We start from the raw sequence: 17724 nt of genomic DNA on the forward strand, positions 1-17724 counted from the left end.
TCCGTGCAGCTGGATCAGGATTACAGGCGCTCTTCTGCTTTCAGAGGCCCAAAGAGGGCAGAATCCAGTGTATGTTTTCTTATCTAAATGTGTACGTATGCTTTTAAAGTTTAAATTGCATATGCAATGCATGATTATAAAATACTCAGTTTACAGATTTATGATTTAAAAGTCACACACTGGGATGAAATGTGATTTGGGGGAAGAGAGGGAAAAATAACAGACTTGAGAAACTAAACGTCCACTGCCTTGCTACCCCAGGTAAGGGGCTTCAAGGCAAGTGTGTGACTCAGGATGTGCTGTTCATACTTTACCCCTTACACGCCCCCTTACTTGGGTTGTCTGTAATTGTTAAACATCTGCCAAGTTTTCTTCCTTAAGAAGGCTCTACATTCTCTTGTGGATTGCATTACGTTTGCTGTCTTTTGAATATGTCCTGATGGCCGGAGCCGTGTCAGAAACATAGAAGATGCTCAATAAATTAAAAAATGTTAATTGGTGGAGAAAAGAACTTCAACTACCCCACCTGCCTACTCTTCTTGAGATAGCCACCCTGGAGCTATGCTCCCCTGGCTCTCTCTGCCCCAGGGAATGTCAGGGTAACCTTAGGGGCATGCACAGGATACCTGTTTTATTTGGAGTAGAAAATCCGAAGCCTTGGGAGGCCACACTTCCTCCTCCGGAGCTGAAGGTGCCCGCTGGTTTCTGCTCTCCAAAGGATGAGCTGGCAAATCCTCCAAATGTCTTGGCCCCACTGTTTCCGAACAGGTTAGAGGTATCTGGAGAGATGAAGAACATGTGTGAGGGAGACCCATCGCAGACGAATGTCCTTATTTACGCCTCAGAAAAAAACACACCCTCAGCTGGTGTGTGGGAAGAAAGGGGTGACCAGAGTCTAGGGTGCAAGGGAGCATCTTGATGACAAGTTTGTAATCATTTTGGCCCCAGGCCCAGGATTTTCTGACATGATTTTAGACACTGACCGAGAGGCAGCTGAGGCATGATGCATGCATTAGGAGTGCTGGTGGTGCAGTGGTCACAAGCTGGCTGCTAACCAGCATCAGCAGTTAGAAACCCCCAGTCGCTCTCCAGGAGAAAGAGGAAGTTCCTCTTAAAAAGATTTTGTCTTTGGAACCCACAAGGGCAGCTCTACTGTGTCCCATAGGGTCGCCATGAGCCAGAACTGACTCAATGGCACTGAGTCTAAAGTACTATGTAGGCATGATAGACTCTCCTTTTTCGAAACTCGTCTGTACCCACAGTGGCATTAGGTCCATCTGGCAACAGAAGACTTGGTTTCTTTGGATTAATAGGGTTTGCTTTCACTGGTTCCCTCACCTTCAATTTTTGTCAAACCAGGGAAAACAAGAGAAACGGTGCTAACGGGAACTAAGGACGTTGTGAAAAATACACAAGGGGCTTCAAAAGACCCATGGGAAAATGGAATTAAAGATAATGGATTTGTCCTGGGAACTTTTTGAAGCCCCCTCATGAAACAGGCCAGCCAAGACTTCCTTTCAGATTTCCTCTTTTCAAGAGGTTCAATTAAGCTGTTGACCTTCCAGATAGGCCACTCCTTCAACCACTTAACTGAATCGGATCCGGGAATTAAAGGAAAAGAGAAACTGCCTACTAACACAAGAAGCCCTGGTGCACAGTGAGTTAAGCATCGGGTGCTAACCGCAAGGCCCGCAGTGTGAAACCCACGAGCTGCTCCCACGAGCTGCCAAAGAGGCGGCGGCTTCCGAGTTCTGGCAAGAGCTCCAGTCTTAGGGAGCCGAGGACAAGGATCTACATGTGACCTCCTCCCTGGGGGGTGGACAGCAGGAAAGGGGGTGAAGGGAGACATCGGACAGGGAAAGATATGACAAAATAATAATTTATACATTATCAAGGGTTCATGAGGGAGGAGGGAGAGAGGGGGAAAAATGAGGACCTGATGCCAAGGGTTTAAGTGGAGAGCAAATGCTTTGAGAATGTTGAGGACAATGAAAGTACAGATGTGCTTTACACAATTGATGTATGGATTGTGATAAGAGTTGTATGAGCACTTAATAAAACGATTAAAAAAAAAAGAGCTTCAGTCTCAGACACTCACGGGGGCATGTCTATTCCATCCCACAGGGTTACTATGAGTCAGAACCAACTTGATTGATGGCAGTGATTTTTAATTACTTATAAGAAATCAACAGGAATGAAAAGCTTTTTGGGTTACAAGACTATATATGAGGGCCTTGAAAAAGTTCATGAAAAAGACTCAAATGTCTTTCTTTTAAATGGAAGCAATAGTGAGTTAGCCAACATTTAACAGGCGAGGAGGGCGGGAGGAGGAGGCGCTGATGTGTAGCATTTTATGTTTTCCTTGGTAGAAATGCTCTTACCACCGCTGACTCCAGGTGACCAGTGTGATGCCACAGCTCAGAGAGGTGGGCAAGATATTCTCACAGCAGGTTTTCCTAAGCAGAAGCAAGCTAGCTCCACCAGCCCATGATTAAAAGAAAGCAATTCTTCAAGAGTTAAAGAGTCATGACTCAGGCAGAATTAAAGACCCTTTTATAGGGATATGTATGACATACCTGTGTTTAAAATTTTGGGTAGTAACCCAATCTCATAAACAGTATCTGTGGAGTACACTCAAATTTTCTAACCAGCTAGCCTACTAAGTTTCAAGTGCCTACTTTGTGTGAGAAGGATGTTTCGTATGTTATGTATGACCCAGTGTAGAGCTCGATTTGCTTATTTCTGATTAAAAAAAAATCACCACTCAACCACTTGGGGTTTGTTTCTTTCCCGAGGGTGGGCTGCAGAGGCACTCGGGTTCCGTGGTGACGGCCGGGGACAAAGACAGGGGCACTAGCCATAGGCAGTGTCGCAGGGCTTCAGAATCATCTGCTTTCACCTGTTTCACAAGCCGGGGTTTGACCCAACATTTCATTTGCATAAAGCTCTTGAAAAGGACTGGATTCGATGTCTAAGATTCTCTTGTCATTCTGGGATTCTAAATGTTTCCTGGCAGGCTGAAAGCCGAACAACAATTTCTGATTATATAACTTCACGAGTTCAGAGGAATGTGTCTCTTGACAAGTCATCGTTCCTTACCGATTACCGGAGTAGACAGTGACATCAAAAGACCTGGCTTTTGGTCTGTGAAGTCAGAAGGGAGAATAAAGATAGAAAGCACGGCTTTCAGCTCCGTGGGCCTTAATTTGAAGGATGTAATCAGTGTGGTTTGTAGTGCAAAAGCTCTGCATCCATGACTAAGACCCGCTCTTGCACATACGGAGCCCTGGCGACACAGTGGGTAAGTACTCGGCTGTTTCTTTGGGAGAGTGGTGTGGGAAGGCTGATTCTGTAGGGATGACAGTCTTGGAACCCGACGGGCAGTTCTGCTTGTCCTACAGGATCTGTAGGAGTCAGACTGACTTGATGGCAATGGACTTGGTCTGTTTGGCTATTGCACATTAAGGGAGAGGTGCTAGAATGACAGTGAAAGGTTACTAACGTTCCACCTCAGCGCCATCAGCAAAAGGATACTTTCCAAAGGGTTAAACAAGTTTCTTTCATAAATAACCAACAGAATTAAAATAAATTCAACAGAGAAGGTGCCAACAAGCCACACTATCCAAAAACCAAACCCAAACCCACTGTCAGAGTCAATTCTGAGGCTGTATAAAATCTTAACGGAGCAGTCTCCCCAGGAGCGGCTGGTGGGCTTGAACAGCTGACTTTGTGGTTAGCAGCAGTTCAAAGCTTGCCCGTCAAAATGAAACAGAAATGGAAGAGAAGAGTAATGAGCGCTTCACCTCTGGGTGGGCAAGGTGCCCCGCCAGAGGAAACCCAGATGCCACTCCTCCAGGCATCCTGCCCAGCTTGCTCCGCTGCTGCTCATTTATGCCTCTCTGCCTGCATTCACTCAAATCAGTTCACGACTGAGCCCGATACACGGACCCTCTCCCTGCAGCTCGAGTGTCTGTTCCGGTCACCATTACTATAGGGCAGTTTGTTAAAAAGCAAACAAGCAGCAGCCCAAACACACCACACTGTCTGGGGGGCCAATATTGGAATGGGCATTCCACGTCTCTCATCTCTGGTTGCTACTGACACTGTTGAGGACATCATGGGGAAGACAATGGCAATTGAGGGGCTGGACAAATTCCCCAACTTACTTGAGGTGGCTGTAGATCCGAAGCCCCCAGTGGCCGAGCTGAAAGGGTTTTTGTTGGCTGCATCCTGGCTGGGTTTCCCTCCAAGGCCGCTGAAGAAACCGCCCCCTCTTCCAGCGTTTCCAGACCCGAACACACCGCCACCGGGGGAGGGCGGCTGCTGCAAAGCAAGAGGCAGGGGAAAGCGCATGAGGCTGCTGGAAACAGCAGGCCGCGTCCGGGACAGGTGCTCACGTCTAGCACACAAGGGAGAGGCAGGAGAACCTAGAGCAGCAGCCCGGGGGCGATGTTCTGACCACCACCAAAGAAGCTGGGCCCTGGATAGGGGCTTCCTCAAAGTGCTGTAGTTCTGAGAACATGCTTGATGTAGCTGAATGCGTCGAGTGTTTATCTGCTCTGCTGCCTTCAATCTCTGCACAACATGTTGCCACAGGCAGAAAAACGAACTCTCAAGAGCTTTCCAAAACGAATCGTTTGAAAGCATGGATAGGCACCACCACTTCTAACTCTTGGATGGAAAGTGATTTAGTCTTTTCTCCCAATTTGCACACTTTTATTTCCGAATGACTTCCCCAGGGCTGCAGAAATCCGCTTACAGTATTTGCATTGTTGAAATGGTAACCACAGCAGAATTTTGTCCCAACCTGCAACTCTGATGCTCAGAGGATGCTGCTGGCTTAGGGACACAGCCTGACTCCAAGCTGCATCAGGCGCAGATACAGGCATTCCCCCCGCCCCACCCCCAGCCCCTGTCTATACAGGCATTCTTGCTGGGAAACAGGCTCTTAAGACAGACCAGGGCTAGGATTGAGGTGACACCGCCTTGGATGATAATATCGGGTAAGACAGGGTTTGAGGTGGGCACTGTGTGCAGGGGGTTTCCGACGGGCGGGGTAGTAGACCCCTTCTGTGAAATGGAGATAACAAACCCTGAGCTTGAAGAGGTGAGGGAATTAAATGAGTCCACTTTAATTATACACTCAACAGAGCTGCTGTTCACTATCCGCTAGGCCCTCTTCACCGCGTTCTCTCAAATGTTACTCCTCCAGAAGGTCACTTACAAGCGCCCGGTGTACCCACTTCCCGTGCAGGCACACGGCCTCCACCTGGGCCAGGCTACTCGCGCCTTTGCTTGGACCAGTGGGTCTCCACCTGCCTCACGCCCCGGCCCTTTCAGACAGTGCCTCATGTGGAGGTGACGCCCCCAACCAGAACATTGCTTTTGTGGCTACTTCATCACTATCGTTTTGCTACTGTTACGAATTGGGCGCCCCTGTGCCAGGGGCGTTTGAGCCCCAGGTTGGGAACCGCTGGCTTGGCTGGGCTGGTTTTCTGCGAGCACACGTATCTTCACACAGTGGTCCAGTCAGACTTTAGAAGGACGGCCTGTCCTGCTGTCTGTAGGCTTGCTCGGCCCTGGCATGTGTGTGTGCCTTGAACACATCAGGTTCCTGTGTGCTGGAGGGCACAGGACTTGCTACTCCTTCTGCCAAAAGTGTTCTTGCCTGGCTGCTTCACAGGGTTCTTTCTTTCCTTCTTCTTCGTCTTGCTGCACAAAAAGAGTTTATTACAACCATCAATGATGAGCAATGGCGTTTACAAACGTGGCTTCTGATCAGAGAGCGTAAGCTTGGGTGACGAGGAAACGGCCGTTGACTGGACAACTGACCCGGGCCTGCAGAAACAGAGCACCAGACTTCTCAGATGAATCTCAGGGCTATTAGGCTGAATGTATGAAACCGCCAATGCAGGGACATGCTTGCCCTACAAAGAGCAGTGTCCTATGAATCAACCTTATTTTTAAAATGTGAATTGATAAACAATTGTGAACATGACCCAAAAGAGCTCCTACTTCACTGCAATGAGTAGGAATTGATAACTACTATACTCTCACACAGGGTTTGAGGACCCTGTGCACCAGGTGCTAACAGTTATGGAAAATTTAAAGATGTCCAAGTAGACAGAAGAGTCAAATGAACCCCTACCATCCTGCTTCAGCATTGACCAGCGTCTACCACTGGGCTTGCTCTATCGCCCTCCCTCACTGCTCGTCTCTCTCATTAGGGCATCCCATTAGTTCATCCACAGTTTCCATGATCTCTTTAGGCATAAACCATAAACACAATGCAAAATATTTTCACAAATTAAGAATCATTCCTTAATATTACTGAATAGAGGAAGTTCAAATCATAAATACCTAATTTCAGTTTATTTCTTCGAATTAGAATCTAAGTCAGTCCATACATTGACAATGGTTGATATGAAAGTAAAAAAAAGAAAAAAGAATTGCTACAAAAATCATGGAAACCTTGAATAAACAAAAAATACCAAAACGCGAAGCAAAAGTTTCCTGACATACCCTCCTCCTAGGTCTGTACATGTACAAGTGGTATCATCTCCATCTTGCTAGTCCTGCCCCAAAGAATTCAACTTCTGTACAGACCCCAGCCCTGGAAATCCCACGGGGAAAGTTCCACGCTGTCTACAGCGGTTCTTAACCTGTGGGTCGCAACCCCTTTGGGGGGGAGGGGTGTTGAACGACCCTTTCCCAGGGGTCGCTCAATTCATAGCAGTAGCAAAATGACAGTGATGAAGTAGCCACGAAAATAATGCTATGGTTGCGGGGTCACAACATGAGGAACTGTATGAAAGGGTCGGGGCGTCAGGAAGGTTGAGAACCACTGGTCTAGAGTTGCAAAGAGTAGGCATCAACTCACCAGCAATAGGTTTGTGGGTGTCGATGGCACCTCAGTGTGGCTCGTTTCCATTCCTCTAAGGAGTCATGATGTTGAGTATTTTTCATGTGTCTTTGGAGAAACGTCACTTCAAATTGTTTCCCCATTTTTAAATGGTGTTATCTTTTTGTTGTTAACGTATGAGCTCATATAGGTTACGTAGGTTCTGGATATTAAACCTGTGTCAGATCCATGATTTTCTCCTATGTGTTGGTTATCTTTTCACTTTTTGATACTGTTCTTTAAGTGTAAGAGGAGCCCTGCAGTGACGGTCAAGTGCTTCACCAACACCTCAAAGGTTGGTGGTTTGCACCCACCAATGGCTCCATGGGAAAGATGTGACAGTCTGTCCATGAAGGGGTACAGCAGCGGTCCTCAACCTGTGGGTCGTGACCCCTTTGGGGGCTGAACGACCCTTTCACAGGGTGGCCCGATTCATAACTGTTGTAAAGTGACAGTGATGAAGTAGCAAGGACAATACTCTCACGGTTGGGAGTGGGGGGGTCACCACCACATGAGGAGCGGTGTGAAAGGGCCGTGGCCTGAGGAAGGTGGAGCACCACTAGTTTACAGCCTCGGAAACCCTGGGGCAGTGCTCCTCTGCTGTGATGCGGAGCCAGAAGCCACTCAACAGAAACAGGGTTCATTTTAAACAATGTTTTCCCACAAGGTTTTAAATTGTGATGGAAGTCCAACTTATTGGGCTTTTTTGGCTGCTCACGCTTTTCATGTCAAATCTAAGAAGTCACTGCTGAAAACAAGGTCCTGAAGGTTTAAGTCTAGGTCTGATGCTAGCGTTTTGCGGTGCTGTCTGTGCATTGGGCCACTGTTGTGCTTTGGGTTGATTTCATGCACGGACTGAGGAAGAAGTCCATCTTGGCACCTGGGGGAAAATCAGCCGGCCATCGGCGCATGGGCCAGGTTGCTCAACACTGTGTCTGGGGTTTCCACATGGCATTCCGGAGAAGCTGGCCTAGTTTTATTTATGTTACCTTCATAAAGTAAGTGAGGAATGTGCCCTTTTTTCTTATCATCAGAAAATGTTCTTGTGGGACAAGTATTATCTCTTCTGTTAATATTCCGTAGATACTGCCAATAAAGTTTTCTTAAGATTTGGGGGGAGAGAGGTGGGGAGGAAAAATTTTCACAATTGATTGAATTTCTTAAATCTTTACATTCAAGTTTGTCATTTCGCTCTAAGTCATGCTTGTTTTTTAACAATAGAAATTTATCCTCATTGACTAAAATGTACATTTTATTGTCATGTCAGCAGCACTGGGAATGCCAAGCCTGTTTTTCGCCCCTATTTCCCGAGTAGGATGTTAATTAACTCCATTAACTTTAGTCTTTCTTCCTCTCTGTTGGGAAAAAGACTGTCTATTCCAGCAAAGAGTTACAATCCCAGAAACCCGCATGCAGTCCTACAAGCTGCAATTGACTCGATGGCATTGAGTCTGAGTTTGTTTTTTTCTTTAATGTGTACATTCCTGTATTACATATTTCCTTCTATGTATTGATACATTTAATATTTCCATTTTCATTAGTTCCAATCATCTTCCAATTAAGTTATGCTATGTTATTTTTTGGCTTACGTGGGCCAGCCTTATTTCCCGAGCAGGTGAGGGTAGTTTCATTACTCTCTTACCAACATGTAGTTTATTGGTGCTGTGGCCGCAGGACACTCAATCTATGAATCCTTACAAATCAGAGAAGAGAAACACTATGATCAAGCATGTAATTATTTTGTGTGCTCTTGAAAACAGGATACAGAATACTGGCTATTACTTTCTAGTTAAGTTTGTGAATTATGATATTAAAGATTATTTCCCTTACTGATTTTTGTGTGTGTGCTTCTTCTCTCAATTAGGTTAAAATTCTCGCTGTCATTGTGCATATTTCCCCCCCCCCTTTGTTCCTCAATTTATGATTTCTGAGATTTTTCTATTAATGAAAATCTGATGAACTCAATCTCTGTGGCATAAATGTCCGTTTTGCCTCTGAAATGGTTTCTGAATGGACTCTGCATTTAGAGAGCAGCACCACATTCTTTCGTGATCTGGACAGCATACGTCCTGGGAACCGTGCATTGACTATGTTTGCTTAGGTTTCAGATGCATCTCCTATAAATGGCATGTAGCTGAATTTTTTAAGTTCCAAGCTGACAATCTTTACGTTTAAGTGGGCATTTAGTCTGTAAGTTTAAACGTCAAATTTAAGTAAATGTACTGTATTTAATAAAAATAAATAAAATTTATCCTCGTATTTTTAAGCTATTTACCCTGGTGACCCTAAGGCTTTCTTCTCTCTTGCTTCTTCACGATTCCATCTCCCCCCTCACTAGATTTTGTTTTTGTTCTTTTAAGATGTTTCCTCCAAAAATTCTTAGCTGCACAATGACCTTTCCAAGTCCCTTCTTTGGGGCGATCAAGGGCAGCTGTGGTCAATCCTGGCTGACAGGCGTTGCACGCGTGTCTCAAAGGCTGTCCGCCTTCCCGGGAGCGAGCGGCCTCGTCTTTCTTGTGCGCAGTGGTTGGTGGCTCGAAGCACCATCTTTTGGCTAGCAGACCAATGCTACCTGACAGCCTCCAGGGTTCTTTTTTAAAAGACCGCTCAAGTGAAGCAGTGGAGGCGGAGAAAGAACCAAGACACCTCTAACTGTCTGGGATCATTAGTGGTGATCCCACTGCACGTGGACCAGCCTCCAGGGTTCTTACGTAAAACCTTCAACAAAAAACCAAACTCACTGCCATTGAGTCCACTCTGACTCCCAGTGACCCTTGAAATTCCCTCTCTCCTCCCAACCAATGTCAATGTTTCTATTCCTCCAGGTGTACTGTTAACATTGTATTATAAGTGGCTACTTTAAATTGTTGGGAGGATTTATCAGCAGGATAAATTTATTTACTTGAGATTTTTTTTCCACTCCTTGCATTTCAAGCCTTCTATGGAGCAAGAATACCCATTAGAATTTCCTTTAGGCCAGCTCAACAGTGATTCTCTCTGGATTTGCCTGGGAAAGGTCTTGGTTTCCTTTGCTTCTGTAAGAGTCTGTTTCTTCGGATTAGCGGAGCCACCGCCCCTCGTGTTTCCCTGCCGCAGACGTGTCACCCCTCAGGGCACTAGCTCCTGCCTTCTCTTCGGCGGCTGGAGTTGCCCTATGCTAAGGGCTGACTTCCTTTTACACATGGTCATTTGCTGGGCGTTTTGGAATCTGTGGTTTACTGCTTCCTCCTCCCACCTGGGAAATTCCTTTTCTCTCCCTCACTTTTCCTCCTCTTTCTGGGACTTTGATGAAAAGGACGTCCGATCTTTTCTCTTAGGGGCGCTGTTCTCACTGCGCTACTTTTCCGACCTCTTGCTTGCTAGGGTGCAGTCTAGATAATTTCTTTTGCCTATCTTCTTGGTCAAGAGGTGGCAAATTAGAGCCATGGGCTGTTACCTCTGGCTGGCTTACTACTACTTGTCTTTGTAAATGAAGGTTTCACGGACACAGTGATGCTCCTGCATTTAGCACATCTGAGCTACAGTAGCAGTGGAGTAGTTCTATCTCGAGCCTTCCAAAGCGAAAATACTCACGTTAGGAACTTTATAGGAAAAAGTGGACTCCTGGTCTTGTAGCACATTACTGCTCTCTTTAGCTGAGTCTAATCTGATGTTAGATCCATCTGTTGAGTTTTAAATTTTTATTATTGAATTAACTTAGAATTTTTATTTGTTTTTTTTCCAGAGCAGCTATGAAATTTATTAGAATTTGATTTTGAATTAAAAAATGTTTTAATTAGGTAGAAGAATTACATTTCAGAACATCTCCTTTGTATTCAACAGTTCAGACACTCATCAATACCACCAGTGTCTTATAAGTTTCTATTCCTTGCTGGCACCGGAACTCTTTGCAAATTTGTTTCTGATGTTTATTCTGGGTTTCAATGATTGTTTCTATTATCTATGCGAGCCTAACATACCCCCAAATCCTACTGCCGTTAATTCAGATAGAAACTCAATGCAAGCCTTCAAGAGTGGTGGAAATCAACATCCTTGACAAGTGTCTGTAAGAACACGTGGTCTGGACATACTGTTATCTGTCTTCAGAGTGGATCTGGGATGCTTCGCGGGGCAGCGGTAGGCCCCCCACCCCAGGAGCAAGTCAGGACGCAGGAACCGCCTCCAAGTGGGGCCATTTGCACCCAGGCTGCCAGGGGCTGGGCCTCCTTTAAAACGCCCACCCATCTTGGTCTGTGACTTCCATAACCTTGCCCTTTGAGGCTATGAAACAGACACTACAAATGCTCCTAGATTAGCAAATGCCCTCTGGGCACAGCTGGCCTCTGGGACCTCTGTATCTGGCTTGGTCAGAGAGCATGCTCCCTCATCACTGTCGAGATGGCTTTGTGCTTTACCTGGCATTTTCAGCAGGAAATTTGATCTGACTGACCCCACACTGACAAGGGCAGTCCCCGTCTTTGAAAGAAGAGAGACAATAAAGAAAGTCACCAAAGATGTGCACAAAACATATTCCATGACTGACATGGGCTTAAACCATGTTAAGGTGTGCACCAGTTCGGCCTCTAAGTCACAATCATTTCTAACACATCCTTCTACTGAAGGGTTCCTGATGCTAAAGCAGCCAGTGTGGCGTGGACAGTAACTGTACGCTCTCTCTGGGCAGAATCGTCATCTGGCAAATGGGCACATCGGCACCCCGCTTCTCGAGGTGCTGTGATAATCCAATGAGGTCACAGGCAGTCCCTGAGTTCTGCCTGACTGAACAAACCCCTACTTGCAACAAATTCTTCACAATGACCTTCCAGACAGCGGCATTGGAAAGGTCTTCATCAGAGAAAGGCCACGTAAGAGCTGTATGCACCTGCTTTGACTTACCTACCCCTTCTTAAAAAGACACACGTAGGAACTGATCTCATTCGTAACCTGGGACTATCTGTATTAACAGAGGGGGCTTAGAGCTATGCCCGATGCATAATGACCGCCAGCTATCGAAACAGAAACCAAGAGCCCAGGTCATCTAGAGGCGGCCCCGGACCACAGAGATGAGCACAGAGATCCAAACCATTCTCTGTAAGGGCCAGAGAGGAAGCATTCTAGACTTTGTGGCTCACGGCTGGTCTTTAATTTTTTTCTTTTTAGACAACCACTAAAAAATATAAAAGCATTCTTAACTCAAGAACCTTACATCTCTCACACATACACATGATCAAGGCTAAGGGGAGGAAGAGGTCTGCCAATTGTGAGTAACAGAAGAGGCAGTCGATTGATGGGAAAGCGGGCAATGGGATTTCAAAGAGCTTGCCTAACAGGCTGTCACAAAAGGATCAAACTTCCAGTGACTCTCACGGCAGAGGCTGAGACCTACGTGTACCTGAGGGAGTGAAGAGGGTGGAGCTAGAGAGCCACTCAAGTCTCTCTGCTGGGACTGGGCACACAGTGAGAGCGGATCGCATTTTAGAGGCAAAAAACAGACGGTTTGGTGTGAGGTGAGATGAATGGAGACAGACCACAATATTTACCTGGCCAAAGACTGTTCCACCACTACTGGCTGCTTGACCAAACACAGAACCAGTACCACTAGATCCAAAACCTGTAAAATACAAAGATAAGGTTCAGTTAGTCTTTTACTACATCAAAGTTTTATTTACTTTAAAAATGGTATTCAGGTGTGCTAAAATCAAACTTATGAGCAAATGGAGGAAATTCATAGAAATCAGTGTGAAGGCCTTTCAATGGAGAACTGTACATATCATAGTCGGCACAGACTGCAGAGGCGCAAGGACTGGATCCTCTCTCCTGGCAAGTCGCAAACGGATAGGCGCTAATAAGGTGAGAGTGCTCCCAGAAGTTTGTGGGGAAATGGAACAAAAAGACAAGGTATTTTTTAAAGAAACTCTCTGAAGCCCACTGAACGTTCAAAAGATATCTTCTTCCCACACTTCAAACCACCAGGACTTCTTTCCAGTGACAGGTGTGACACTATGAATACCTCTACTCCCCGGTTCCTTCGGTATCTGAAGTACCAGATTTTTCACGGTGGCTTCTCTTCCAGGTGACATACATGGTGGAAGGACCTGGGTCCACCAGGCAACCTCGCTCCGGTAAGAAGCGCATCCTACACGAAGGCAGGAGCCGCTGTTCAGTTCCCGTCATTGAACTGGTAGGCGGGCTTAAGCGAGTCTCAAGTCGTCGTCAGCCGGGTTACTAACTGAATGACGATTTCTCTAGGGGTTCTGAATTGTGCTGGAATAGTTAAGATGCACAACTCTCAGGTAGTCTGTCTGCCCGTTCTCTAGGCCAAGCCACTGCACCTCCCATCTTTCAAACGGGCCAACTGGCCTCTCCACAGGGTGTGAAGGGGATCTCAAAATTGAGCCAGTCTTTCCACCTGGTTCACAACTGAGTAGGAGCTTAGTAACATTTGCTGAATGGAAGGAAGAAAATATTTTCTTTGAATGAAGTATGAACCATTCTCAAGAAATGGTCACTCAAGGTGGAATGAGCAGCTACCTGTAATCTTGCCCGCCATGGAATCCTCGATTTCTGCCTTTCCCTAGAGAGGAATTGCTAGAGTTCTGTCTGTCTTTCATCAGACAGCCATCAGGACCGAGAAAGACTTCCAATGGCCTGGCCTATCAACAACTTTCACAAGCAAAACAAGCCGCCGAGATCGGACTCGCAACTGTGACGGACTGCGCTCCACCCCCCCAAAGTCCGTGTGTCTTTAAAAAATTATCACACTCTCTACCAATGTTCTACCACCCTAGCAAGACCAAGGGGTTGGAGAAACAGAGACCATAAGCACAACAGGGGCCTAGGGAGACCTGGAGTCTTCTCTCTCCATTAGCACTCTGGGACATGAAACCCATCACCTCTAGGCTTGAGAAATTTGGACACAATGGCTTTTAAAGCTCGGCCCCAATTTAAAATTTCATATTCATGAGCCCTGCCATTACTGGCGATGGCCTGAAACTAGTGCCCCTTGTCCCTGGCCCACGACATTGGACGCTGGTGGCTGAGTGGCGAGCATGCTGAGCACCAAAGCGACAGAAGCAGAGTTTGCGGTGCCAGCTTCTCCCAATTAGGCCAAAGAAATGAGACCTGCAGGGCTCCAGAGTCCCTCTTGCTTTTTCAGGATCTGCCATCTGCGTGCCGTCTCTCCATTAGGAAACGAGTGCAGCCTCGCCGCAGGTTTCAGAGAGCACAGAAGGGGCACGGGGGAAAACGCATCCATAGGTTCTTACCTGAGGCTTGGCAAAAGCTAAAGCCAGAGGTCGAGGCTGTGGTGGTGGTGGTGGCTGAGGTGCTACCAAACACAGAGCCTCCCTGCCCAAAGCCTGGGCTCTGACCAAAAGCAGGAGCACTGCTTTGGCCAAACAGCCCCCCTCCTGTGCCGGCCGAAGACTGTCCAAACGAGAAGGAGCTGGAGCTGCTGGCACTCGAGGAGGCGCCAAAGACATTGCCGCTGGTGGACGTGGGGGTGGCGGAGACGGACTGACCGAAAGCAGGCACAGAGCCGAAGCCAGACTGACTGAAGGAGAAGCCACTCGTGGAACTGCTGGGGGGCTGCCCAAAGGCAGGGGCCTGCCCAAAGACCCCTGGTGCTGAGGTGCCAAAAGCTGGGCCGCCAAACCCTGAACTGCTGACCGGTGGTGTAGAGGCTGCTGTGCTGGCTACGCTGCCTGTCTGCTGTCCAAAAAGGCTTGGTGCTGTGCTGGCCGCCACCTGCCCAAACACAGGGGTAGTAGTGGGCGTTGTGCCTGTGTTGTTGGTGAGTTGGCTGAAAGCTGAGCTAGAACTGGCAGCAGGTGGCTGAGTAAAGACCGATGAGCCAGAAGTGACAGTCCCAAACACTGCTGTCTCTGTAGCTGGGCTTGGAGCAATACTGGACACAGGGCTGCAGGCTGTGGGGCTGCTAGACGTTTCAGCAGCCACAGGGACAGCACCCGTGGCCGTCGCTGCGGTGACAGCAGTTTGCCCAGGAGCCGAGAAAGCAGATGCTGGCGATGATGCCTCTGTCTTCACGTCGGGGACCCCGGGGGCTGCGGGAGTGGTCTCTGCAGGCGGTGCTGCAGGACTGGCAGTGGGCGCGGCAGTGGCAGAGCTGCTGCTGCTCACCGGCAGGGCGAGAACAGGCTCTTTGGGAGCAGACTCAGAAGGCTGCAGGGCAGCATGGGCAAGCTGGGCTGGCTGTGGCTGCCCTAGAAGGGAGCCTGTTGCCGCGGCAGCCTCACTGCCCTCGGGCTTCTCAGGCAAAGCTGGTGATGGGGCCTCCTCTGGGCTTTTACCAGAGGACACGGGCTGGGCAGGGGCAGGTGAACCTAGCAGGTTACTGAGCGACACTATGGGGACGGATACAGGAAGGGACGTGACAGTCGAAGTCGATGGTGGGGCAGATGGGGTCACTGCACTACTACTGGTCTGTGGGCTTCCAAAGGGAAAGGTCATCTTGCCACCACTTAGAGAAGTCCCTCCAAAATTGATTGCCCCGGAGGAGCCTGCACTGGAGAGGGACAGGCTGCCCAAGCCACCAGCCGAGGGACTGCTGGGGCCCGTGCTGGCTGCTGCTGCTGCTGGCGCTACCGTGGTGGAGGTCTCGGTGGGCTCCACAGGCTTCCCGCATGCTGGAGGGCCGGCCACAGGGACCCCTGAGGACGTGGGCGAAGCTTTGGCTGACTGGGCGCTAGTCGGGCTCGGGGGTGAAGCCGTATCGGTTGGCGTTGCAGCCTCATCTGCTTGGCCAACACGCAGTCCTGAAAAACTTCCTAGAGTCTCTCCAGCTAGAGAATGCGGAAACAGCAGCTCCCCCAACTTTGACGCGGGCGCTTCTGGCTTGGTAGACGACGTGGAGAGAGCAATGCCCGCCGCTGGCGTGAGCTTGCTGCTGGGTGGAACGAACTCTCCTGAAGCGGCGGTTCCCGGAGGAGGGCTTTCAGGAGAGGTCTCGTGGGAAGGTTCGCTGCCGCCGCTAAAGGAGAACGCATCGAGCTGGTCCGACTCTTTTTTGGGAGGTGTTGTCCCTGGCAAGAAAGAGAAATTCGGAAGTGAGTTGGTGAGCAAAATCACATTTCCACCATTTCTAAGCCAAGGGCTCCATCGGCCCTTTGTGAAATCCGGCATCGTTTGTCCTAATTGTAGTTTTCTTCAGAGAGGACACAACGCATGTTTCTGCGTGGCGCCATGATACTGTTTAAGCGTCTCCATGAGGTCACAAAGGAACGAGGGTTCTTTTGGGGGTTACTACATCACAGCAGTGATAAGCGGTCTAGAGTATGAGGTGACTCCCTATTAGCCCAGAAGAGACAGGCCCGATAGACCAGACACTGCTCCAATGGGGGCCTGTCAGTTGGGGGTCTTTATGGGCACATAAAGTGCCACTACACAGACGACCACTTCCATGTACAAGTAAGGGTGGCAAAGGTTAAGAGGCACATTTCAGAATGCCCGTAGCAAAGAAGGACGCGGTGATCAGCACTCGAAGTGCCACACGCGAATCAGGCACGGGAGTCTGCTACGCTTCCGGCTCCTTCAGGTCTCCAAGAAGCTTATTCAGAAACTTAGAACATTTCGCCTGGCACAGAACACTGTCAAAAATAAAATCTGTTGAGTAATAAAATGAAAGATGGCATGACGCTGATATGACAAAATAACGATGTATAAATTACAAAGGGCACATGAGGGGGGGGAGCGGGGAGGGAGGGGAAAAAAAGAGGACCTGATGCAAAGGGCTTAAGTGGAGAGCAAATGCTTTGAGAATGATTGGGGCGGGGAATGTATGGATGTGCTTTATACAATTGATGTATGTATATGTATGGACTGTGATAAGAGTTGTATGAGTCCCTAATAAAAAGTTTAAAAAAAAAAAAAAAACCAATGACAAAAAAGAGAAAATCCTAAAAAAAAAAAAAAAGAAAGATGGCATGACGCTACTTATGACAGGGAAAACCTGGAAATAACTTAAAAATTCCAGTAGGGGAGTGGTTAAATCAATGACAGCGTATCCATAATATAATTAGCCAAACTTATACAGTACTTTTCAATTATATTAGAAAATTCTCAAGAAATTATGTGACACAGGGAAAAAACACAATCACTCCATGGGGAAGGAGGGAAGAAAGAGGAGTTGATACCAAGGGCTCAAACAGAAAGAAAATGCTTAGAAAACGATGATAGCAACATATGTACAAATGTGCTTGATACAACTGATGTATGGAATGTTGTAAGAGCTTTAAGAGGCCCTGTCCCGCCCGCCAAAAAATGATTAAAAAAAAAAATCACTCCAGAAGCTAAAATCCCCTAAGGCAATCTCGCAGAATAACAAGTTATCACGAAGGGCATCAGGTGATTTAACTCCCTCGTGACTCTGTCATTTAAAGGGAGCCCGTGTGGCCCAGTGGGCTGTGAGGCGGTCCGCTGGGGGAGAAAGGCGCACGGTCTCAGAGACCCCGGATGCACTTCTACTCTGTCCAGCCAGGCCGCTGTGAGTCGGAATAGACATTGATGGCACTGGGTTAGGTGTTAGTCTGTTTTTAATTTCCATAACTTCTTCAATAGCAATTATTTTTATAATAAAGTCTAATTACTTACTGCACAACAGGGAGGGCATTGGAAAATACAATTTATTTCTTTGTAGGTCTCAAAGTTTTTAAAGCATTAACAACATCCCAGTAGACAGATCTGTGAGAGCATGTACAGGACCAGTGTGTTTACTTTAACGTTACCAAGGGGAAAAGGCAAGGCAGATGGTTCCAAGGGACTGAGTCTCTTGGCCTACAGAAGAACTGTTCGATGAACTCCGAAATGTTAAATGGCAGACAGATGAA

The 17724-nt window shown here is 47.6% G+C and overlaps 1 protein-coding gene across 3 annotated transcripts in view; it reads right to left on the reverse strand.

Annotated features, from left to right (window-relative positions):
- NUP214 (nucleoporin 214) overlaps positions 1-17724 on the reverse strand; it is a 93304-nt gene that overhangs the window by 8744 nt on the left and 66836 nt on the right. For all 3 annotated transcript variants that reach the window (XM_075560621.1, XM_075560618.1, XM_075560619.1), the window contains 4 exons: positions 14146-15921; positions 12421-12491; positions 4167-4323; positions 627-779 (listed from right to left, as the gene is read on the reverse strand). In XM_075560621.1, coding sequence (XP_075416736.1) covers positions 627-779; positions 4167-4323; positions 12421-12491; positions 14146-15921 — 2157 coding nt within the window. The remainder of the gene's footprint in view (positions 1-626; positions 780-4166; positions 4324-12420; positions 12492-14145; positions 15922-17724) is intronic.

The sequence above is a fragment of the Tenrec ecaudatus genome, chromosome 10 (assembly GCF_050624435.1).
Source record: "Tenrec ecaudatus isolate mTenEca1 chromosome 10, mTenEca1.hap1, whole genome shotgun sequence".
In the NCBI taxonomy this organism is placed as follows: domain Eukaryota; kingdom Metazoa; phylum Chordata; class Mammalia; order Afrosoricida; family Tenrecidae; genus Tenrec; species Tenrec ecaudatus.